A 24,736-nucleotide genomic window follows, 5' to 3' on the forward strand; every position below is an offset into this window, starting at 1 on the left:
AATTTTCTAATACCCCACATAAAGGTAGAAAAACCAAAGTCAGAATTCAATCTGACAATAATAATAATTCAAATATCTGTCATTTTTCGACCCCCCAGGGTGGCCTTCGTCACTTATGATTACTGACGCAACATTTAGTCGAATCAGCTATACAAAGCATCAAATTAATTGCGAAGAACTTTCCATTCTCGGCTATTCTCTCGCAAGATCCCTCGAATCTCAAAGTCCTAAATCTAGAGCTAAGGAGTCCCCATTCTGGCCACATCTGAGCCAGGCGTGGGGTTACTATCCTTTATAAGCCGATAGCATAGAAAGGTAAAAGGCATGCAACCGGTACCCCATACCGACGAAATAAGAAATGAATAAACGCAAACAATGTATACACATGTTTACTATAACAATAAGTCGGATAAACCCGCAAAATATAGGTCCGAACCATACGCAACTAAAAATAAATAAATAACAAATATCATGTTTAAAAACAAAGGCATTTTCAGGATTTACAGCATGTATTCTGCGCCCTCGGCAACTCTACCAGCAGTACGCCGAAATACATGCAACATCATATACATACATACGCAATACTAGGCAAAATATTCGCCTAGGGGGCCCAGGATGTTTAAATGAGTTAAGCATCCCCTCACTCTACCTGGGAAAAACTGGCGCACCCTAGCAAGTTAGCATAATACACCACATCCGATGGCACCGTACACTTACTTCACCACAGCTGATGACACCAACACAACTCACCATACCTATGCAGCCACTCATCAAAAAGGATGGACAGCGGGAAAGCAGATATAATTCGTTCTAAGCAATTCGACAGGTCAATTCGCGACCAATTCGCTTACACACTGCGCCGCGTCGACATAAGTACATATTTCTCATTTTTAACTCCGGCGACAAATCCGCCAGATCTCAACACAATTCGTCACATACCGCTCGCATCTCAACATTCACTTTATCATTTCTTCGTTTCGCGACACCCATCCGGCGTGTTTTCAATAATATCATTTGTACAGCTGATTCGGTGGTTAAACCGCTTCGCACATATGTTTATTCGCATATATGTATGTACATTCTTATTAACTTATTAATGATTGTCAGCTTTATGATTAAAATAAACTAATCCTTTTGATCAAAATTAACCGTGTTTTCACTTATATATACATATATAGGACATAACGAGAGTGTAAGTGAAATATTTAAAATTTAAGCTCAAGTGTTTGCATCCTACGAAGTTGGGCAGCCAAATAATCATGCCTATTTCTCATAAAATTTATAATATAGCTTATTATTTTCTTACCGATCTTCCATTCCATAAGCTGATCTATTACGGAGTGTATTCCTACTCTATCGAAGGCATTTGCAAAGTCAAGCGATATTATTGAGATATGCTTTTTTTTCTGAGAGAGAATCTGTTATCATGTAGTCTAAGAAAATTAGGCTGTCAGTAACAGATCTCTCTTTTCTGAATCCCATTTGGTGGCTATTGAGTAGCTTGTTTGAATTAACAAACCACCATAGTCTATTAGCTATAATTCTGTCCAAAATCTTCGCGCACACAGGGTTCAAAGATATAGGCCGGTATGATTGTATGCTGGTTTTGTCTGCCTTTGGTTTAAGTATTGGAGTTATTGTACTTAGTTTATATAGCTGCGGTAAGTAGTTGTCCAAAATTTTGTTGTAAAAAGAAGTAAGCCTTGATTTTGCACTTGGAGAGAGGTGATGAACCATGTCATAAGTGATTCGGTCAAAGCCTGGGGAAGAACCGTTTGCTTTTTTTAGTGCGATATGCAATTCAATATTTGATATGGGTTTCTCAATTATTTTAGCCTTTTCATTAGGTCTAAATTCGGCTACGCTGGTGTAAAGTAATGTTTTCTTTAATCTGAACTGTTGCGGGAATTTTGAGTCGTGTGATTGTGTGGACCAGTGCTGACAAAAGGAATTACTAATTTCGAAATCGTCTGTGATAGTGGATTTGCCCGAGCTTATGCAATGTATATCCGTGTGAGATTTGAGGCCACAGAAACGCCTTATATTTGACCACACTGTTCTGGAAGGGGTGGTAGGCTTGATAGCGGATGTGAATGTGGATATAGAAGTTCTTTTGGTGATTTTTATTTCCCTTTTTAGTTTGGCTGCGGTTTTTTTGTAGTTCAAGATGCTTTCGTTCGTAATAGACCGCTTCAGCTTAATCCAAAGCTTGTTCTTTTGAGTCTTTAAGTTCTCTATATTTTGATTCCACCAAGGGACAGATTTCTCTAAATATCGAACTGATGATTGGGGAATGGATACGTGTGCGCTTCTTAATATTATTCTTTGCATATTGGCGGCTTCTTTGTTGATGTTTTCACTTACTTCTATTTCTCTAGTAAGTTGGTCTGAAATCTCATAATAAAGGCCCCAGTTGGCAAGCTTAGTTAAGAATTTCGGTTTAATGGGGTTGAACGTGAAATTGTTTGAGGTGAATGGAGTTGTTATAATGGGAAAATGATCACTCCCCATGAGGTAGTCATTTACTTTCCATTTAGCGTCGATAGCTAGTGGAGGTGAAGAAAAGGTGAGGTCGATATGGGATAAGGTGTTGTGTGTGTTGAAGTGAGTGGCAGTGCCGTCATTGAGTAGGGTGTAATGAGAGTTATCTAAAAACTTTGAAATCAAGTTCCCTCTGGCATTATTACGGGAAGATCCCCATTTTCTGTGCCAACTGTTGAAGTCTCCAGTAACTAAACGAGGTAAACGGGTGGGTTCAAAAGCTTCTAGCAACAGTGGTGACGCCAGTCTGGTGGCATGGGATATGTAGGTAGAGTTAATGATAAATTTTATTTTAGAGTGAATTATGGCAGATATTGTTTCGAATTGTGTATTGGTGTTCAGGGGTTCATATTGTATTTGTTTATGTATTAGAAGTGCAACTCCTCCGTAAGCTGTTGTTGCTTGATTTTTGTTAAGCATAATATAGTTGACGGGAGTTGGAATGTTATGTGTCGTATGGAGGTGAGTTTCTTGTAAAGTAATTAAGAGTGGTCGGTATCGCTTAATTAATATAAGAAGTTCGTTGTAGTGTTAACGTAGCTGTTGATGTTCCATTGCATTATTTTAAGAGTCATTGCGAGAGTAGCTTAAGAGCTTGCGTTGTGAGGTGAGAGGATGGTAGGTGCTGTTGGAGATGTGTGGGTATGTGTTGGCTACTGGTAAATTGAGATAGGTTTGATTATTACTGTATGCTAATAGAAAACATAGGTTAAAGAGTGTTTGCCGTTTAAAAGAGTTTGATGTTATGTGTAATGTGACTACTCTTTGGGTATTTGTGATCAATTTAGGTAAGAGGGTTAATATAAATGATGATATTGAGTAATAAATTGTTTTCTTAGAAAGAACACAATAATAGCTTAGCGTAATACATATATATCTATAGGACTTCCTCATGTTGTAGTTCCATTGTTGTGGATTCGGATGAATCGTCGAGCTCATGTTTGGTTGGTTTTGGTGATTTGGAATTGCTAGTTGCAGAGTGCTGTAATTTCAGTATAGCTTTCATTTTGTTTGAAATACCTCTGGGAAAAATTTTAATTTTTGTTTCGGTTATACGCTGTGTGGTGGGTTTAGGCAAAGGCTTCGATGTTGAAGGAGTGACGTCGTCGTCTGAAGGTAAGCTTTCATAACTTACTAGTTCTCTTCGTTGCCGTTGCTGATTTATTGGTTTGGTGACGGTGCTACTTTGAGCGGGCGATTCTTGTGTTTGTGCGTATAGAGCAGAGTTGTTACGGGTGACAGCTGAGTAAGATGGTCCGCTATGATGGTTTCGCTCTTTGTATGTGGATATTGCTTTCCTTCTGTCAACCTTTTCCAATGTTATGATCGCTTGAATCTCTTTCTCACGTACGAATATGGGCCATTTTTTGTCGTATGAGTTGTGGTTGTAGGTTTGGATGTCGTTTTCTTTGCAGTTGACGCAGTTCTTTTTGTTTACACATTCTTCGTTGTCTTCGCTGGTATGAAATTCGTTAGCACAGTTAGGGCATATTTTGGCAGTTTTGCATATTTTTTCTGTGTCCATATCGTCGACATTTTTTACACCTTAGAATGTTAGGTCGGATTTTGATTTTTTCGTACCCTATTGACATTTCAGTTGGCAGAGATATTGAAGAGAAAGTGAGTATAATTAGACCAGTCTCCTTCAGTGAGTCGTTGTTTTCCTTTTTAAGTATTTTCTTCACTTCTGTTACGTTTTGGTTTCTCAATTCATCGAGGATTTCTTCTTCTTTTATACCGCGCAAATCGTTGGAGTAGATGACCCCTTTAGTTGAGTTAAGTGAAGTGTGCTCGGAGATTTCAATGTGTATAGTGGGCGAGAGTGCCACTAATTTCACTAATTTTTCGGCTTGATTGTAGTTTTTAGTTTTAATTAATATGTTACCATTTCTGAGTTTTTTGCAAGTTTCCACTTCACTACCGGCGGTATAATCGATTACCTTTTTAATTAAGAAAGGCGGCACATTTGCGAGTGTATCGTTACTTAATTTTCTGCACATAACCAAATACTTAGGGCCACATGTTTTTGTGTGGTTAAAACTAATTAATGGTTGAGCATTCTTTTTCCCGGCCGGCGGTAAAATTGGTTGGTCGAACATTGTTGTTGTTGGGGGGTAAACCCCGGCTAAATATCTGGAGGCACTCGGAGGCCTGTCTTTTTTATGTCACGGACTGTATATGTGGCACTATAAGATTATTGTCTAAGAAAATAGTATTTTATTGTGTGCACAGTAGTAATTAAAGCACTTCGGTTTTGCAAAACAAAAACAAAATACGAACACTTGTAGGCGAAAGAGATAACTGTCCAGCGCGAGAGATTGTCAGAGACTGTATTTTTATGCTTTGGGTGCCGATTTGGTGCTATGACCAGGGGATGAAATATCCTGAAAATAAACTTTTTGGGCGTATTCGGACAGCTGTCAATAGTTGGCAAAACGCCTTCTCTCGAAATTCCAATTTATATTTCGGCGTTCACAGATCCTTTTAGAATTATTAGGGCCCAACACCAAACTTGGTTACAGCTGCACCCACCATTAAATAAGGCGAATGCTTTACGGTGAGCAAAACACAGTTTTCCAAAAAAAACGATCCCCTTTCTTACGACGCTCTGTGGCATCTCCGTCCGGTTTCAACAAATTAAATTTGGATTCATCGGAAAAAAATTACATTTCCCCAATCTGATGTAGTCCAAGTTTTGTGTAACTTTACCCACTCTAATCGCTGTTTCTTCATTCGTGTAATGAGAAGTGGCTTTTTGGCTGTACGTCGCGTTCGGAATCCAAGATTATTCAGCACATTTTTACCCCATTGATTTCGTTAAATGTTGCATTGATTGTTCCAGCATATTGAAAGCGATCACTTTTGCACATCCGTTTAATTTGTCGTTCGTGACGAGGTTTTACTGTTTCCGGACGTCCACTGCCCTTTTTTCGAGCTAATCAATTAAAATACGTATAATTTTTAATTATATTACGCACGCTCCAATATCTTATGCCCATTTCAGGAGCTATTTGACATTTGGATAATTTATTTTACATAAAGCTACGATTTCTGCTTTCTTTTCTGTTGACACCACCATGTTCAACGTTACTGGTTTTCACATCGTATTCAAAAGAAAATACGGCAAATACTGTAATAAACAGTGCGGAGACTATCGGTAAAATAATGTAGTCACATGACAAAAAAGCTAAATAAGACAAATAGTGAATTTTGAGCAAATAGTGACAGTTCAAAATAGGAATAATAGAAAATTTTCGACAAATTTGGCTACAAAGTGTTATAAGGTCATAAGGCGGCTACACCCACTATTAGGAAAGAAGTAAATTTTTGTGTCAAATAAAAATATAAGAAAAATACTTTAAAGGTATTAAATACTAAATAAAAGTATTTAAATCCGTTTTGTTGCTTATAAACTTGGTTTTTTCTCCATTTTCCATATACATTTCTAAATTAGAAAACTTATTTTTTACAGCGTATTTTAATTTTCGCTAACAAACAATTATTTAATAAGGCGTTAAATCGCATGATCTTGGTGGCCAACTTACGGGTCCATTTCTTGAGATGAATTGTTCTCCGAAGTTTTCCCTCAAAATGGCCATAGAATCGCGAGCTGTGTGGCATGTAGCGCCATCTTGTTGAAACCACATGTCAACCAAGTTCAGTTCTTCCATTTTTGGCAACAAAAAGTTTGTTAGCATCGAACGATAGCGATCGCCATTCACCGTAACGTTGCGTCCAACAGCATCTTTGAAAAAATACGGTCCAATGATTCCACCAGCGTACAAACCACACCAAACAGTGCATTTTTCGGGATGCATGGGCAGTTGGCCACCAAGATCATGCGATTTAACGCCTTTAGACTATTTTTTGTGGGGCTACGTCAAGTCTAAAGTCTACAGAAATAAGCCAGCAACTATTCCAGCTTTGGAAGACAACATTTCCGAAGAAATTCGGGCTATTCCCGAAATGCTCGAAAAAGTTGCCCAAAATTGGACTTTCCGAATGGACCACCTAAGACGCAGCCGCGGTCAACATTTAAATGAAATTATCTTCAAAAAGTAAATGTCATGAACCAATCTAACGTTTCAAATAAAGAACCGATGAGATTTTGCAAATTTTATGCGTTTTTTTTTAAAAAAAAGTTATCAAGCTCTTAAAAAATCACCCGATATATCAAATTTCGTAAATATACATATCTTGTCAAATGTGAAAATTTTCCATACAAGAACTTGATTCCGATTGTTCAGTTTGTATGGCAGCTACATATATGCAATAGTTAACCGATCTGAACAATTTCTTCGGAGATTACATTGTTGTTTTAAAAAAAAATTTGTACTAAATTTCGTGAATATATCTTGCCAAATGTGAAAGTTTTCCATACAAGCATTTGATTCCGATCATTCAGTTTGTATGGCAGCTATATGCTATAGTGAACCTATCTGAACAATTTCTTCGGAGATTACATTATTATCTTAGAAAATAACCTGCCCCAACTTTTGTGAAAATACATTGTGAAATGTGAAAGTTTTCCATACAAGAACTTAATTCCGATCGTTCAGTTTGTATGGCAGCTATATGTTATAGTGGTCCGATATCGTTTCGACAAATGAGCAGCTTCTTGAAGAGAAAATGACGTTTGCAAAATTTCAAAACGATATCTTAAACACTGAAGGACTTGTTCGTATATATGCATATAGACGGATAGCTAAATCGACTCAGATCGACATACTGATCATTTATATACATTTGTCCACAAAAAAATAGGACTGACCACATGAGAAAAACGAATTGTTAATTTTCACTAACATAAATGTTTTTTTTTCAAACTTTTTGCACAATGTAATTTGCTTAAGATCTATTAATTTTTCCAGATTCCATGTTCCACAAAAAAATAGGACTATACGAGACCGTTCTATAATTTTAATAAATAATGCTTCTAAAGTTTCACAGAATATTAAAATAATTAATATTTCGATGAATAACCTCGACTTTTTTAACACAGCATCACACCTTCGAAGCATGGAGTCTATGAGATCCTGGCAAAGTGTTATTGGTATTCCTTTCCAAGCCTTTTTCCCTACTTGCCATAAATCTGTCGAATTGGTTGGTTTCTCTTCAGCTACTTTCTTCTTGATAGCTGTCCACAAGTTTTCAATGGAGTTGAGGTCAGGAGACTGAGCAGGTTACCGCATAACCTCAACTCCGTTGGCCCTAAACCATTTTTTTGCGCACTTGCTTGTATGTTTAGGGTCATTATCCTGTTGATATACCCATATCAATGGCATATTCCATAAGGCTGACACATGCCACACACATTACCTCATATAATATTTTGACATATGCCCTTCGGTCCATGATGCCTTCAAATAAGTGAATCGGATCAACACCACAATGTGAAAAACGAACGCGTACCATGATTTGGCATCGTTATATATAACGGTTTTTATGGTAAACCGGGGATTATATTCTGAGTTAGGAGGACGTCGTACAAAGTTCCTAGAGCCTGTACTACCAAATAACTTAACTTTGGAGTCGTCTGACCACAATATGTTTCGCCATTTAGACGCGGGTCAGGAGCCATGCTCCTTTGCAAATTGTATGTGGGCTTCCTTGTGCTTCTTTTTAATGTGTGTCCTTTTCTTGGCCTTCGGGAAAATTATTTGTTCTGCCCAAAACGCCTAAGTTCAGTTTCAGTATTAACTGACAAATTTAGTTCGTCATGGATGCAGAATTAATTTTGCAGTGGCGTACTATATTGCGATCGTCTGCAGTGGATGTTTTGCGCTTTTGTCTACTAGTTTCATTTTTGTTTCTATAACTTAAGGCATTTGCTATTATTTGAGGAGAGTATTTTATGATTTTTTGGATCTCTTTATAAGTTTTTCCTAGTTTTCTCAATTTTTTTTTTATCGTTTTCCGCTTTTCCTCTGTACAATGATTTCCTCTACCCACTGGAGAAAAACCCAATGATTAAATAAAATAATAACTAATTTAAATGGCTGCTAAATTATGGAACTATACTTACTTTTTTAATTTTGTGAAAATTTTTTATGTCAAGGACTATTTTGAAAACGAAATATCTAACACTCCTATTATTTTGTGGAAAGCAATAACAATTGTCTCCGAGAACCAGCAAAGCAGAAGTAGAATAGCAGTAATCACAATAAAAATTTGTTTTGTATTTTAATGCTAGTATCCCGTTATGTGTATCGTTATTGTTTCACGTCATTTACATGTAATTTAAAAAATTACACTCCTATTATATTGTGGACAACTGTATATACATACTTTATAAGGTCTCCGATCCTTCTTTCTGGGTGTTACAAACTTCGTGACAAACTTAATATACCCTGTTCAGGGTATAAAAATTACCTGATACGTCAATCGTAAGCGGTGATTGGCATTATGAGCTCTAGTGAAAGTGATGGGGATAAAAAATAGTGCAAAGATAGCTACGAGATCGTAGCAATAGCGCAGGTATAAAAAAAAAACAAATTATGAATCCTCATTAACAAAATTGTGTAGATGTATCGTTGAACAAGACGGTGGAGAATTTTAGGATATGGCAAGAGAGGAAGGTATAACCCAAAAAAGGGGAGGCATTACATAACATCTGCATACAATTTACAATAAATTACGCCCTCAAAATTGCGATTCTTACCACATACAAGAAATGGACACTGGGGTAGGTAACCACCTCACCGCAATGGTCCAAAGTATTATTTAATTAATTTAATTCAAAAATGTATCTGTCCTTAACCTTGTAAATAATTTTATTTTTAAAATACAAGAATTTTGTTCATATAAATACATTTTTTTTTAATTTTTAATTAGATATTAAATTCATTGGTTTCTTGTTTCTTGTTCTTTATAACTAAAAATTAAAAAAAAAAAAAATTTATTTAAAAAAATTTGCTCACGTTTCCATAAATTTGTCTATTACGATTGGTAGTTTGCGTTCCAATGACGATTCGAACGAACTGATGCGTTTATATACTCGTTTACGTATGTCATCATACCAGATTACAATACAAGCGTTGCGATCACGTACATATGTATGTCATAATACGAAATACAGGCTTTTCCGCGACGAGTGATACCTTCACGGATGTAACGATTCGACCCCTGATTAATTTTTATTAAAAGTTACCATGTAAACATTATTAAGTCAAATCGATTTTTTTTTCTGAGCGGGAGTGCAGTTGCCGCTGAGTTATGGGCACAATTCCGATTTCTTTGGCGCCACGATTTGAAGATACCGTTAGAAAGAGGAAGTCCTCCTGATTAAAAAATAAATATAGGTACCGCAAACGCTTAGTATAGTACCGCAAACGCTTAGTTTACGAGATATTCGACCTTAAAGTTCAAAAATTCCCAAAATCCGCACATTTCAACAAGCTATTTTACCGCATTAAACACACTTTACTCACATTTTTCAATTCAAATTAATTAAATTAAACTATAAACCTTTAAATAAATCCACATTTTACACTTTTAACAGTTTTTTTTACCGAAGAAATCTTTATTTTAAAAATTAGATTTTACACTCGTAGTGAACATCATGTGTGTGCTAAAAATTACGACGAAATGGAGCGTTGCCATGTGATAATAAGGAAATTCGCTGAAATTCCTTTTTTCCCAAAAATTCCTCTATCCATTCATATGGATATGTTCTTTATTTAATTTAATAAACAAATAATCATGTTATATAGTAATATTATATAATAATATGGTATATGTTCAGGAGAGTGGCTTTTCCGAAAACGTGCACCAATTTTACGGGAAATGTCTTAAAATACTCGTTTTTAATTCTACTTTACGAATATGTATGGCGCGTGTCTTTGAAAACAATATTTTCTTTGTTTTTATAAAAAAAAACATCGTATTGCCCGAATTTAAAAATTCACTTTTACACTTAACACGTTTTTAGATGCTAAAAATATATTTTCTATCAATTATATACACGTATTTATTGATGTTGTTTAGTTAATTAATAAGAGGAATTGGATTTTATGTTATTTTTATAAAAATATGAAAAATTTCACAATCACTTCACTTCAACGAATATGGCAAGGTTATGTTCGAAATTACGGCATCCCTGTTATAAATTCGAATGGCCGCTATTGATTCATGCACTGATCGTTTTCGAATTATCGATACTCTCGATATTCGTGACTGAACGAGAATTGAATTCGAGCGTTCGAAAAAAATAACCCTAGTCGGTCCAACACCCCGGCGTTCATAATTCTTCTGTGTCCAACTCCTTCTTCTTTATGCAATAATAATGAATTATAAATTTTTCTATTATGTATTTCTCATTTTTACCAATTCTCTTTCAGACCCGAATACTGAGAATATCGATATTTTAATTTCTTTTTGTTTTTCCAATTATTATTATTTTCCTATTATGTATTTCTCATTTTTACGAATTCTCGTTCAGACTCATATGTATATTGAGAATGTCGATATTTTAATTTCTTTTTATTTTTCCAATTATTATTATTTTTCTATTATGAGTTTCTCAATTTTATCAATTCTTGTTTAGTCTCGAATATCGAGAGTATCGATATCTCGAAACCGATCAGTGCATGAATCACTAGTACCCAATTGAATTTCGAACTATGATGCCATTTATAGCGTAAATATCGTGCAAAATCAAAATTACAAAAAAAACATAAAATTAGCCATATATATTCGAAAATTGGAATTAAATTTAAGGCATTTCCCGTGAAAATTGGTGAACGTTTTCGGAAAAGCCGCTCTCCTGAACATTTACCAATAATATTATATAATAATATTATATATATTGTCACTTAATATACAAAACGACGTATTATCAAAAATAAATGGAAAGCGCTGACAGATATAATAACCAAAATTTAACCATTTTATAACGAAACTCAATATATTTTTTTTTATTTTAACGCAGAAAGGATTACTACGCGATAGTACTTCAGTCACCCCGGGTATTCGCTCGACCAGGGTTATTTTTTTAAAGTGCGGCCAAAGGCCGCCAACGCAGAAAGGAGTACTACGCGAAAGTACTTCAGTCACATAAATCACGTAGAAAGTATTATTTTTATAGTTAATACAGAAAAAAGAATCACGCGAAAAAACAAACAAAGAAAAATTGTTAAAAATCCTACATATTTGCTGTTTAAAATGTGGCAAAGCTCGTTTTCCTCATAATTGTAAACAATCTAACCCTTTCAACGATGAGTGTGCTAAGTGATTTTTAAATTAATAATATTAGGTAAAATATAAGAAATTAAAAGTGAAATGTGAACTTATTTCAATGTTTAATAATATTTAAATATACAGAGTGAAAAATGTGAAAAAGTTTAGTGAAACATAGAGAAATACCATGTGTTATTAGTGCAAATTTTTTAACTTTTAATCGTGAATATTTTAAAAAATAAAAGTTATTTTTATATTATTTTTGGATATTTCTTCCCTCAAGAAGCTCCCCTATCCGCACATATCCCATTTATATGGAAATTCGGTTTTTTTACCCTCCGCCAAAGTAATCGCAATCGTGCCAAGTTATGGTTTTTGAGATATTTGCATTTAAAGTACGTATGAAATAAGCGCTGCCCTGATCGGATTATTTTTTTAAGGGCGGACAAAGGCCACCAACACCCCCATGTTGGACCAACCAGGGTATTTTTTTTCTGAATATACCAAAGCAGAAAGTAATTCTATACGAAAAACTGATAATTTGCTATTGCCTTGGGAGTATTGTTTTATTTCTTTTATTTATTTATTATTTTTGCAAAAGAAATGGATAGAAAAAAATTAGTGAAGTATTCGTGGATACCATAAGTCAGCGATAATTAAAAATATATATATTCTTTATTTGAAGGAGTTCCTCTATACGGACATAGCGATTTTAAGTCCGAAACCGGCGGATGTTATTCTAAAATTTACCCATATCATCCTTATGGGATGATATTTTAAAATTCACCCTTACGGAGTTTCAGGACATAACCCAGACCTCAATTCAATTGAAAATCTTTGGTCAATAGTGAAAAGAAAACAGCTCCAACAAACATGGGCAACGTTTAAGATCGTGACGACAGAATGGAGTCGAATTTGAAAGGCATTATTAAAAATTTGGTAGAGAGCATACTAAACCGCGTAAAATAAGTCGTTTCGGCTGCGATTTAGAATAGCATCTCCCGATTTCGGGGTTAAAATGGGTATGTACGGATATGGGAGGTCCTCCAGATCAAGAATTTATATACATATGTATATATAATTGCCGCTCACTTATGGATTTTGAGATATTTGCATTTAAAGTTCAAAAAATCAGCTATTTAAAATGCGTGTTTCTCACATTTTACACTTAGATTTTTAACTTTTATATCCACTAACACTTCACTAATTCGTTTCTAATAATTTATTTTATTCTAAATGGTGCAAAAAGAACTTTTATTCAACATTTAACTTTTGTTCATTTATTTTTGTTTATACAATAACAAAAGGTTTGCATTCTACCTATTAACCAGTGCTACCTTAAGTTCATATTTTACAGAACTGAGAGAAATAAAGAACACACCCAATATCCCAATGAGAGGAAATATATAACACATTAGTTTTCCGCATAGAATTCCTTTCGGCAGCGCGACCGGCTTAAAAACAAAAACCCTCGGTCGGAATAAGACCTGGGCGTGCTCAGTTCTTTTGCGTTGAACTCCTTTTTGCGTTGGCGGCCTTCGGCCGCGCTTCAAAAAAAATAGCCCTAAGTCGGACCAACACCTGGGCATGCTCAGTTATTTTGCGTTGAACTCTTTTTTGCGTTGGCGGCCTTTGGCCGCACTTCAAAAAAATAACCCTCGGTCGGATCAACACATGGGCGTGCTCAGTTCTTTTGAGTTGAACTTCTTCTTGCTTTGGCGGCCTTCGGCCGCGTTTCAAAAAAATACCCCTTGGTCGGACCAACACCTGGGCCTGCTCAGTTTGTTTGCGTTGAACACCTTTTTGCGAACCAACACAGGGATTTAACAAGATAAAGAGAATTCGGAAAGATTTTACATAACTTAACACACGATAATGAATTTAGTTATGACATCATAATCTTTCTTTTTTATTTTTATTCCATTACAAAATATGATAACACTAATGTTTTGCTTGTTTACAACCATTTTCTTATTTTATGAATAAATGGATTTGAACTACAGTTTGATATGAAATTGAAGTTATTTTTGCACTATTTAATATAAAATAAATGATTAGAAACGAATTAGTGAAGTGTTAGTGGATATAAAAGTATAAAATATAAGTGTAAAATAAATTATAAATCGGAGAAACACGCATTTTAAATAGTTGATTTTTTGAACTTTGAATGCAAATATCTCAAAAACCATAAGTCAGCGGCAACTATATGTACATTTATATATTCTAGATCTGGAGGACCTTCTCTATCCGTATATACCCATTTTAACCTCGAAATCGGGGGATGCTATTCGAAATCGCAGCCTTTTTTTTCTTTCAATCTCTTCGAATTTAACCGATTCGTTGAAAATTAGTCTTCCGATTTAGTTCAAAAGCAAAGTAACTACGTTGAAAATATATGCTGTCGTTAAAAAACTATTTTGAAGCAAATTATGTTAAGGGGTTTTCAAATGTTGTTGATCGAAGAAATTGTGTAAAATATTTCTGAAGTTGCAGTCTAAGTTGGTCCCGACAGATCCATATCGAAAGTTTTTATGACAATTATGTACGCAAATAACGACGACCGCCAATTGAATCCCTGCACAGTCCATTTGCAGAAGTGTTTTTATTGAAATATCATATGCAGTAACTCCATTTTTATTTGAATTTGATATCATTTTCTTTCAACCCTTTCAAATAAGTTGTCTCTTCTAACAGTAACCCTAATACTTAAAAATTGGAATAATATTATGTTTTAAATTCTTGGAACTATATTTATCAGGTTCAGTTTTTTCTAAAAACTGTAAAAAAACATGTTTAAATATTAGCCATAATGTATAATGGCCATAAATCCACAATTTTATTGCTAATAGCACCAAAAAAAATATTTTTCGGTACTGATTACAAAAAACTTACCTATTCGTGGTTATTACACACAAATATTGCTAGAAGTATTCAACAACTTAGCGATTATTTATTATCTCCAAATGAAGATACAAAACGATTAAAAAACTTTATCCTTCCTATATGGAATTGCACAGCATCTAAATCCAAATCGACAACGACTCGCGCAAGGCACAGGCAACCTTAAAACATACTTTTAGAGATGCCATTCCATGTTCAAATTCTTTATAAAACCTTAACCATGCTGTACACGTACGATTAAATATGGTTTACATACAACAGTGTTCACATTGCTGGATTGTTCATATTTTATCACCATTGCGAAGCAACCCTCAAAACGAAGGCTTCCCTACAAGACGGGTAGCTGTTAGAAAACATGTAATAGCGCCCATACACGAGCACACAAGTGCGTTCGATCGGTATGAAATCGTTTCCCCATACACGACACACAAATCCATTTTGCGTTCGTTCTTCACAGAGTTAACATGTGCGACAGGCAAGCGGAACATTTCTTGGAATTTATTTCTAATGTAGCATTTTTATCTATTTCATTGTATTTCATTAATAAGTTATTCCAACTTTTATTTTTCTTACACTATGTATGAGCGCTTAGGCAAAAAGCGAAAACTTTGAAGCGTGATTTCTCGGTTTTTCATTTTTACGATTATTCTTAATTGGCGGGCAGGATAGAAAAAAAACTAAATCGTATGGAATTATTTTCATTGGCATAAAATTATCTTATATTTAAACTAAAAAAATATTAAGAAAAGTCAAGTTTTAATTGTATATTTTTAAACAGCATAAAATAAAATTCTTTTGAAAAGCCACTACTTATTCAATTTTTAATAAAATTTTAAATTTTACACTTTTTTTTGGAATTTTCTTAGTTTAACTAGAAGATAAATTAATAAAAAATATGAATCTCTTTGTTTCCGTTAGAAATTGCGACCTACATCCTGCCCGCCGTCCGAAAAATGTACATGCGAGATGCATCGGGTAATTGCTTCCCAAAGGCAGAATATCAAAGATTTCGTATCCAAAATATTTGTGAAAGATGTTCAAATATAGAACTATAAAGCCTAGAAATTTCGCTTGAATCAATTATTTCTTTCCCTCCCAAAAAAATCCTCAAAAAAATCGATTTTTTGCAGCCTCGAAAGCAAGCTCTCCCATTAACACATGGCATTGTCCGCGATCTTCACTGTTCGGCGACACGAGAGAAATGAGATTTTGTGCGCCGACAACGCCATACACGATAAACTTGTTCGCGCACCGATCGTAAAAAATCAAACATTTTCGCGAACATGGATCGGTACGCGAACAAGCCCATACACGATAAACCGCAAGCGCACACATACCGATCGAACGCACTTGTGTGCTCGTGTATGGGCGCTTTAAGTGACTTGTTATTGTTCACTTTTTCATTCCTTAAAATATTTGTTACTTTTGTTCAGAGAGTGAGAAAAAAGTAACACATAGCTATTTAATGTTCAATGGTTATCTCGATCTAACCAATGGCAAATATCGCATGCTGCCTTGTTCTAACAGAATACACACATATGTTAGCAAATCTCTTCACAGTAGTTACGAGCAATTCTTTTGTTAGCGCAAAGCTTACCTATGTGTTATGGATAACAAAAAGTATTTGTTACCCGAATATCTGTTAGTGTTATTATTTTCGTTATCAGTTTGTTACCTATAACATATAAACATGTTAGTAGGAATAAGCAGTAACAAGATTATTTGTTACCCATTTGTTACTTCTAGCAAATTCAATTCTTTTAAATGAAATTCAGGTTTTTTTTTATTATTTCGCTTTATTTAATAATAACATCAAAATAATCAAATATTTACTTAAACTAATAACGAGCTCCACGTAATGCTCGTCATCCAAGTCACCGGACCAGCGGAGTCAGCACACCCGTTTCCCCAATCAATGACGAGCAGACGTTCCATTGCAGGACCATGGAGAAGTTCGAATAGCAATTACCAACAAAGCGACGGGAGCAGATGGTTTGCCGGCCGAGCTATTCAAACACGGCAGCGAAGAGCTGATAAGGAGCATACATAAGCTTCTTTGTAAAACATGGTCGGACGAAAGCATGCTCAACGATTGAAATTTAAGTGTGATCCTCAATATATCGAGCGTATTGTGTGAAAGATTAAAGCCCACCGTCAACAAACTGATTGGACATTATCAGTGTGGCTTAAGACCTGCCAAATCAACAACCAACAAGATATTTACCATGCGCCAAATCTTGGAAAAATCCCATGAAAAGAGAATCGACCCACACCACCTTATAGTTGATTTCAAAGCTGCCTTTGACAGCACGAAAAGGAGCTGTCTTTATGCCGCGATATCTGAATCCCCGCAAAACTAGTACGGCTATGTGGACTGAAGTTGAACAATAACAAAAGCTCCATCAGGATCGGGAAGGATCTTTTCGAGACGTTCGAGGGCAGGACGAAATATCTCCTGTCATCAAATAAACAGTCGTCGCAATTGCGACTACTGCTGACAGTCATAACTGCGAAGTTGTATATAATTTCGTCTATTTAGGAACCAGCCTGAGTAGGCAATTGGGAAGTAAAGTCATTCATTATTCCCGTCCTGCTATATGGTGCAGAGACATGGAGGATAACAATAACTAATGAGTTGCGAGTTTTCGAGAGAAAATTTCTGCGATAAATGTATAGTCCTTTGGGCGTTGGCCACGGCGAATATCGCATTCGATGGAACGATGAGCTTTATAAGATGACATAGTTCAGCGAATTAAAAGACAGCGGCTACGCTGGCCAGGTCATGTTGTTCGAATGGACGAAAACACTCTAGCTCTGTTGTCGTCGCAGTATCCGCGGGGGGAAGCAGAAGAAGACCTCCACTCCGTTGGAAGGACAAGGTGGAGAAGGACCTGGCATCGCGTGGAATATCCAATTGGTGCCATGTAGCGAAAAGAAGAAACGACCGACGCCGCACTGTTGTTAACTCGAAAACCAATTCATCGAAGTGATTTGAACCTGATGCACTCTAAATCTCTTGGTGCACTCTGAATTGCGCCATTTACCTATGAGCATTGGAAACCTATTACATTATCGCAGCTGATTTAGACACTACAAAGAGAAAAAAATGTAAAAAAACAAAATTAATTAAACGCAATTAATCTGAATTCATCTGAAAATCGATTTCCAAAATAAAAAAAATTCGTCCATTATTTGTATTTTGCATTTGTAACAAAATACTATATAACGATGTTTTCTTTTAATAAATACTAGCCGACCCCGCAGACGTTGTCCTGCGCGAAATTATGTCTTTTGAATTGAAAAGACAAAAATTCATATTGTGTCGATTATCATTTATTTGAGATTTTTCTACATTTGTTTTTCAATGTAACGCAGCTTGATAAACAACAATTTTTTGTTTCTGTTCCGGTGTACAGAAAAGATGGTTTTCCAACTCGTGAGCACGCCACGTATATCTGGCCGTGTGAAAATTATAGCATTTCCAAATTTATGCCACACACTATGCGACTACCCTTGTGTCCGGTCGATTGTCATTTCAAACACAATTTTCCCTGGAAACTGAATACGTTTGAACTGAAATGGCAAATCGTTAGAACTCAAAAAAAATCCGTAGAATCAAGCATTCTGCCCCATGTATTTGATAGGTGCATCACAAACATATTGCGAAACATAATAACGACAGATCCAACTTTGAGACGCAAATGATGCGGTGTCATACAAAGCCTCTCCAAAGCACTTAGAAATTCCACTTTATAATTCGCGGCTTCGTCTCATTGTCAATACGTTCTCTGGTAAAAGGCATTTGACAGGACTGCCAATCTTGCGGCAAAACTTTATTTCATGAGAATTTGTATAGGCGGGATGTATCATTTTTTTTTTTTTTGCAAACCGTGCAATGATACACACATTAAATTTCTTATGTGCACCCTCCAAGCAGACCCCAATCGCCCCTGAAAATTTCATTGAAATCGGGCAAGCGGTCTAGGAGGAGTATGCGAACAGGAAGTTTTGCCACTTAATTTTATATATATAGATTAAGCGATGTGAATTCTTGAATTTTATCATCTGTCCAACGGCAGTGAAAACGGCTAGATAAGTGAAAAAATTAAATGTAATCTAATCAGTTTCAATTTTTGGTGGGAACATAGTATAAGGTTTCGGTTTGGGAAATACTAGTATTAGAGATGTCTGCTATTTAATAAAAGCGAATGAACTATTCTCTTTTTTGCAAGTAGGGTAGCCAGAACTATTTGAGAAATTTTATTATATCTAGCTTATTATTATTGTTTTATGTTAAGTCATTACTTGTCAATATTTTTTCCAGAGATGAAGAGATGCCCAACTCTCCTGTCACTAGAAATGTGAGAGCTGCTCACCTACCGAACTTTGACGGTTGACTGGATTGGGTAGGTTTTGACATTTCGCAATTGGTAGAAAAGAGACGACCGGATTGAAATCTCGCCAAAATAATATTAGAATGGAGGAATTCGTAGCGGATATCGTTTCTTCGAAGAAAAAAGAATCAGCAAAAAGTGTTAAGTGAAAAGTGAAGTAGGTAGTGAAATTTTGAAATTTTTTAATATATCACTGAAAATAAAAGGATAAATCATCAAATATAAATGTAAGTAGCCTTAAAGTAATTTGCGACCATAATTATATATAAAACACATTTTAATTTACACCAAAAATGCCGAAAACACCGATATGGAAAAAATGCATTGTGGGCTGCAATGAGGGAAGTGCGGTTTTTAGATTTCCAAACGAAGTGCAAAAAGTGACCAAATAAGAAATAATAAAATCCGGTGTTAAAACTTTTTTTAATAAACAGGAAAAGAATTAAAGATACATTTCGATATTTGAAATTAAATTTCTTAAATATATAAATATAACGTTAACACAGTTCATTTAAGTATTTTCAATGAGAAATTGATAGCAATTTTTAAATAATATTTAATTGTATGTATTATTTAAATAATTAAACTCAATTAAGCTGAATAAAAAAGTGTAAGAAAAAGTTCCGATAAATTTCGATATCGGCTGAAGGCCTCGTAGCCAGTGCTGCGTTTATGTTTTTATATAATAAAACTCTTTTTGTTATATGAATTATTATAAATAAAATAAATAAATTTTGATATTTTGAAATTGAATTTTTTAAATATTTAAATGTAACGAATACACTGATTCATTTGAATTGATAAGTTTATATGTTTGGTATTTTTGAACTTGTTTATGTATGTAGTTATTTTATGTTTTTATATAATTTTTTTTCTTTTGAATAGGCGTAAATGTTGGCTCAACCGTTTAGGTGTTTCCGATGAAACAAGGCAGGTATGTACAAAGAAGAAGAAGAAATTGAGGGACTTAAATAGGGTTTTGAAAAAAAAGTTAGATGAAAATAATAATAATACCCAACGATTACCCTCCTCCATCCCAACCGACGCGAGGGGCGCAATCCGCGAAAGAGCGGAATTAGCCGAGTCATAAAAGGCAAGAGAGTTTTAGGAGTTGCGATCTTAAGCTGCTCAGGTACAGAAACATAAATTTCAACAGCCAAAATTAAGAATTAGATTAAAGTAAGATTATTATTATTAAATGCTACTTGTTAAGAGTAGATAAAATAATTTTTTTAATGGTAAAGAGTGAGTCTGTTAGATCAAATGTGCTGGAATGAGAATTGAAATCATGACATATACGGCGGAATAGTTCGTTTAACTCAAAAGCGGGAACGATAAAATTAATATCAGATAAGAGAGATGGGCTACAGACTGGCCCATTCATGAGTTTTACAAGAAATATTATACCAAGCATCTCCCTACGACTAGCGAGTGTCGAGAGATTTATAAGTTTTAAACGGTTATTGTAAGGGGGAAGATTTAAATTGGAATACCAATGCAAATGATTTAAGGCAAAAAGTATCAATTGTTTTTGAACGGACTCTAACTTATCCGAATGGACTTGGTAACTAGGGTTCCAAACCACAGAAGCATACTCTCATTTAGGCCTCACCAAAGAAGTAAAAATAATTTTTGTGGTAAGCGGATCTCTAAATTCTAAACTAAGAGCGTCTTTAGCTCTAAAAACCGTGGAAGATTAAAATTGAGTGGGGTCTATAGTTACTCCCAGATCAACAAAACTGCATACTTGCTTGCGTATGAAGTAGGATCTACAGATCTACGTGAAAAGCACATCGTTTTACATTTTTTCAGGTGCAATGGCATGTCATTTCTAACACACCAAGAAACTAGGTTGTTGTTTGTTTAAAGTATGTATATGTTTTAAAAAGTTTTACATCGTCAGCATATAATAAAACTCTTGAATACTTAACAACAGATGAAATGTCATTAATAAATATCAAGATGGTATCGCTAGATATGACTTATTGAATTCTATTACTAAGATAAGAAGCAACCCATTTTAGAAATATTCAGGGGTGTTGTGGAATCTGATAGTTGTCAGAATCAGAATTGAAACCGATCAAAAAAATAGCAGGTGTCATGAATTTAGATATTATTGGTTTGATGTTCGAAACAGAATTTGTATCAGTTTTGGGTGTCATCGAAACCAATTTTGTCGGTTTTGCTATCAGAAATAAAACAAGAAGATAATCGCTAACAGATTTGAATACTCAGTTTATATTGTTGTGTTGTTAGACGGTTGACAAAATGTAAGTTAAGAAATTTATTTATTTTATTGTTACGAAGTAATTAACTTTATTTTTGTAGGGGAAAACATAAGAACAGAACGCAAAATACGATCATTATTGAATTTATGGAAAAAAATCCAGATATCTTAAGAGGATATACGAAACGCAATAAACCGACAACAGATTCGTTATGGCAGGAATTAACTGAATCCCTTAATGCTGCAGGTCCTCCACACAAAGATGTGAACGGGTGGAAAAAGGTAAGTAAATTTCAGTGAAAATTAAACTGCAATTAAAACAAACTTATTTCTATAGGTTATAACTGAGTGGAAGACCGAAATCAAAAGAAAATTAGCTCACAACAAAATTGAGAGTCGGGCAACAGGAGGTGGTCCATTTTCTTAATATCAGCTCGCTCCACACGAAGAAACTATTGTGCGTCTTTGTGGCATTTCTCAAACTATAGAAGGCATACCAGGCGTTTCTCTTGGCACCCAACCCCGTCAATGAGAATTTAAATATAACAATTGCAGGGGTGAATGTAGATTTGTCTTCCTCATCGCCAGAGCATTTATTTATTTAATTAAAGATCCTGGTTGTGAAATATACTTAAAGTACCTGAATTTATAAGACTGATTTTAGTTTAGTTATGAAGACTTATATTTAAAGATAAGAAATAAATCCATTGAGTTACAAAGTATTTGCCTCTCTTATTCTCCGGCCTTCGCTCTGCAGTGAACCATTATCAGATTGGAAAAAATTGTCATTGTCAGTGTCACTTGCAAGAATTACTACTTCCTGATTATATTCAATGTTGTAACGTCAGCAGATGTTGTGTAAGGCACAACAGACGTTTACAATTTTAACCACTTTTTCAGGGCGATAATATAATGACGGAACGCTGCCCACTCTCATACGAGTACTGTGTACGGAAATATTGTTTAGCGTGACTCATACCCCAGATGAAAGCATAATGAATTGAACCGGGATACCACGCATCAACCGCACGTATTCTCGTTCTCACAAATCTCACAAATTCTTTGAAAAATTAAATACATACATATATAAGTTAACACAATATTTTATGAACTACTACATAAATTCCATTCCCACATTATATGCTAGAAACATACAAACCGTTTGCATACTTTGGAGTCCTATTACAACCAAAAGTGCAACTGCGCTAAACGCGCATCCGCTAAATTCTTAAGTGAGCGAAACACGCGCAACCATGTCTTCTCCCCCAAAACCAAATAGCTGCAGGTGAGCGCTACACGCTTTCGCTGACCAAGCATCTTTGGTCACGTAGGCCGGCTCAAGCATAGGTTAGATTATAAACTTTAAAGTTAAGTGTAGTTAGTCTTTTTAAGTTACTAGACTCGACAGGCACATAGTGCCGCTAAAAAAACATAAATAATTTTAAGATAATAAAATAGGCACATAGTGCCGACCTAATAAAATTAATTAATAAATAAACCTCCGTCTCGTTAATTGGCGCCCGAGCAGGGACCGTGAAGAAAAAAATAATAATATTTTTAATACTCGCGGACGAAACCTAAATAACATTTCGTACCCGGCCACTTAGTACCCTTCGAAAACGAAAAGCATAAGCTAAATACAAATACATCGAACGGAAAGTGCGTGACGGGGAAATTTAGAATAAATTAAACAAGTGTAAAATTAAACAAGAGGAAAGATTTAAATTAATTCATCAAATACAACCAATATAACAAATACAACTACTAGAGGAAAGATTTAAATTAATTCATCAAATACAACCAATACAACAAATACAACTACAAGAGGAAAGATTTAAATTAATTCATCAAATACAACCAATACAACAAATACAACTACTAGAGGAAAGATTTAAACTAATTCATCAAATACAACAAATACAACTACAAGAGGAAAGATTTAATTTAATTCATTAAATACAACCAATACAACAAATACAACTACTAGAGGAAAGATTTAAACTAATTCATCAAATACAACAAATACAACTACAAGAGGAAAGATTTAAATTAATTCATCAAATAGAACCAATACAACAAATACCACTACAAGAGGAGAAATCTAAATTAATCACACAAAGGAGGAAACACTATCAACACAGGAAAATGCAAATGATATTTATGTAAGTTTGATATTAAAATTATTAGTAAGTATGGTTATGTGAAAGGAAATAATTATTGTTATAACAAAAGAAAAGTTAACACTGAAAAAAAAAAAAAAATTAATTTAAATAATCATAAACAAGTGAACAAAATGGCGCAATAAGAACAGATAGCAGAGACCCTTTCGAGGTTAAATTTGCAGGCAAATAATAACAGTTCAGGTACCTCCTCCTTACCCTCAACTGCTAGCCAGAGAAGAGAGCTTTCATACTTAATACCAGAAACAGTTACCGCCTTACTACACCCTAGAGTAGTAGAAGAAGAGGAGCATAGAGTGGACTTCAGTAGGCATACCGAGTCATTAGACCGAATACCAGATGTAGTGAAGTGTTTGAGGGAATTTTCTGGAAGACCAGGAGAGTTTAGCTCGTGGAGGAAATCCGTAGATAGGATACTGTTGATGCATGGTCAAAACAGGGATTCGCCAAAGTATTATTCAATTCTTCACACAATCAGACACAAAATTACAGGCGAGGCCGACGCGGCACTCGAGTCATATCGGACTCCATTGAATTGGAGTAAGATCAAGAAGTGCCTAATGCTTCATTACTCGGATAAAAGAGACGTCAGTAAATTAGAGTACCAAATGACAACTCTTGTCCAACAGGGTAGAACAGTAGAGGAATTCTACCACGAGGTCTACAGGTGTCTCTCTCTCATACTAGATAAGATTGATTGTCTGGAGCTAGGAGAGGAAGCCATGACTGCTATGGCTAATACCTATAGAGCAAAGGCACTAGACACCTTCGTTAGGGGTCTCAATGGGCAACTGCCAAGTTTACTCAGTGTGAGGGTACCAACCAGCTTGCCACAAGCCCTTCACATGTGCCTTAAATTGGACAATATGAACTATCGGACAAGCCATGCCAACAACATTTCCCGTATGATAAGTAATCAAAACCAGACAAACCACTCCCAACAACGAACATACCCCGCAAAGACGCAAGGACGATCGTTTTACCCAGAGCTTGCCAATTTTGGGCAAGAATCTTTCCCTAGACCTCCACAAAGGTATTGTCTAAACCTTCCCCTACAATATGGACGGAATGTCGTACTACAACCCGTTTCAAATCCGACTCCACAATATCGACAATACGGCACACCACAAGCAAATCGATACGCCACATCGTACAATACGCCTTACGGAAATTCTCAACAGGGTTACAGACCACAACTACCACTCAAACCACCAGTCCCAATGGACGTTGACAAGTCCATACAAACCAAACAGGTTAATTATCAGAATAGGCCACAACCCCAAGGACTTCATAATCCGGGGCAACGAAATTCAAAC

General features: G+C 35.2%; 2 protein-coding genes and 1 long non-coding RNA gene across 3 annotated transcripts in view; 1 reads left to right on the forward strand and 2 right to left on the reverse strand.

The window, feature by feature from the left end:
* LOC126765046 (importin subunit beta) overlaps nucleotides 1-14,788 on the reverse strand; it is a 57,714-nt gene extending 42,926 nt beyond the window's left edge. Inside the window, exon 1 of the mRNA XM_050482630.1 lies at nucleotides 14,611-14,788. The gene's annotated coding sequence lies outside the window, so the exon portion shown is untranslated. The remainder of the gene's footprint in view (nucleotides 1-14,610) is intronic.
* LOC126765171 (uncharacterized) lies at nucleotides 3,419-4,640 on the reverse strand. The gene is made up of 2 exons (XM_050482751.1): nucleotides 4,123-4,640; nucleotides 3,419-3,998 (listed from the first exon to the last, which is right to left on the reverse strand). The coding sequence occupies exons 1-2, from the start codon at nucleotides 4,638-4,640 to the stop codon at nucleotides 3,419-3,421; spliced, it is 1,098 nt and encodes a 365-aa protein (XP_050338708.1).
* Nucleotides 14,789-21,276: 6,488 nt separating the features above from the next.
* Nucleotides 21,277-21,832, forward strand: LOC126765140 (uncharacterized). The gene is made up of 2 exons (XR_007668290.1): nucleotides 21,277-21,522; nucleotides 21,578-21,832. It is a non-coding gene; the product is annotated as an uncharacterized LOC126765140 (long non-coding RNA).
* The last annotated feature ends 2,904 nt before the right edge of the window (nucleotides 21,833-24,736 follow it).

The sequence above is a fragment of the Bactrocera neohumeralis genome, unplaced genomic scaffold, assembly GCF_024586455.1.
Source record: "Bactrocera neohumeralis isolate Rockhampton unplaced genomic scaffold, APGP_CSIRO_Bneo_wtdbg2-racon-allhic-juicebox.fasta_v2 cluster10, whole genome shotgun sequence".
In the NCBI taxonomy this organism is placed as follows: Eukaryota; Metazoa; Arthropoda; class Insecta; order Diptera; family Tephritidae; genus Bactrocera; species Bactrocera neohumeralis.

Bases quoted from the DNA above. Each gene is read 5' to 3' on its own strand.
- LOC126765171 (XM_050482751.1), bottom strand. From the start codon at position 4,640: ATGTTCGACCAACCAATTTTACCGCCGGCCGGGAAAAAGAATGCTCAA. The intron at 3,999-4,122 runs GTACGAAAAAAT...ATTTCATACCAG, and splicing joins CCAACTGAAATGTCAATAGG to CGAAGACAACGAAGAATGTG.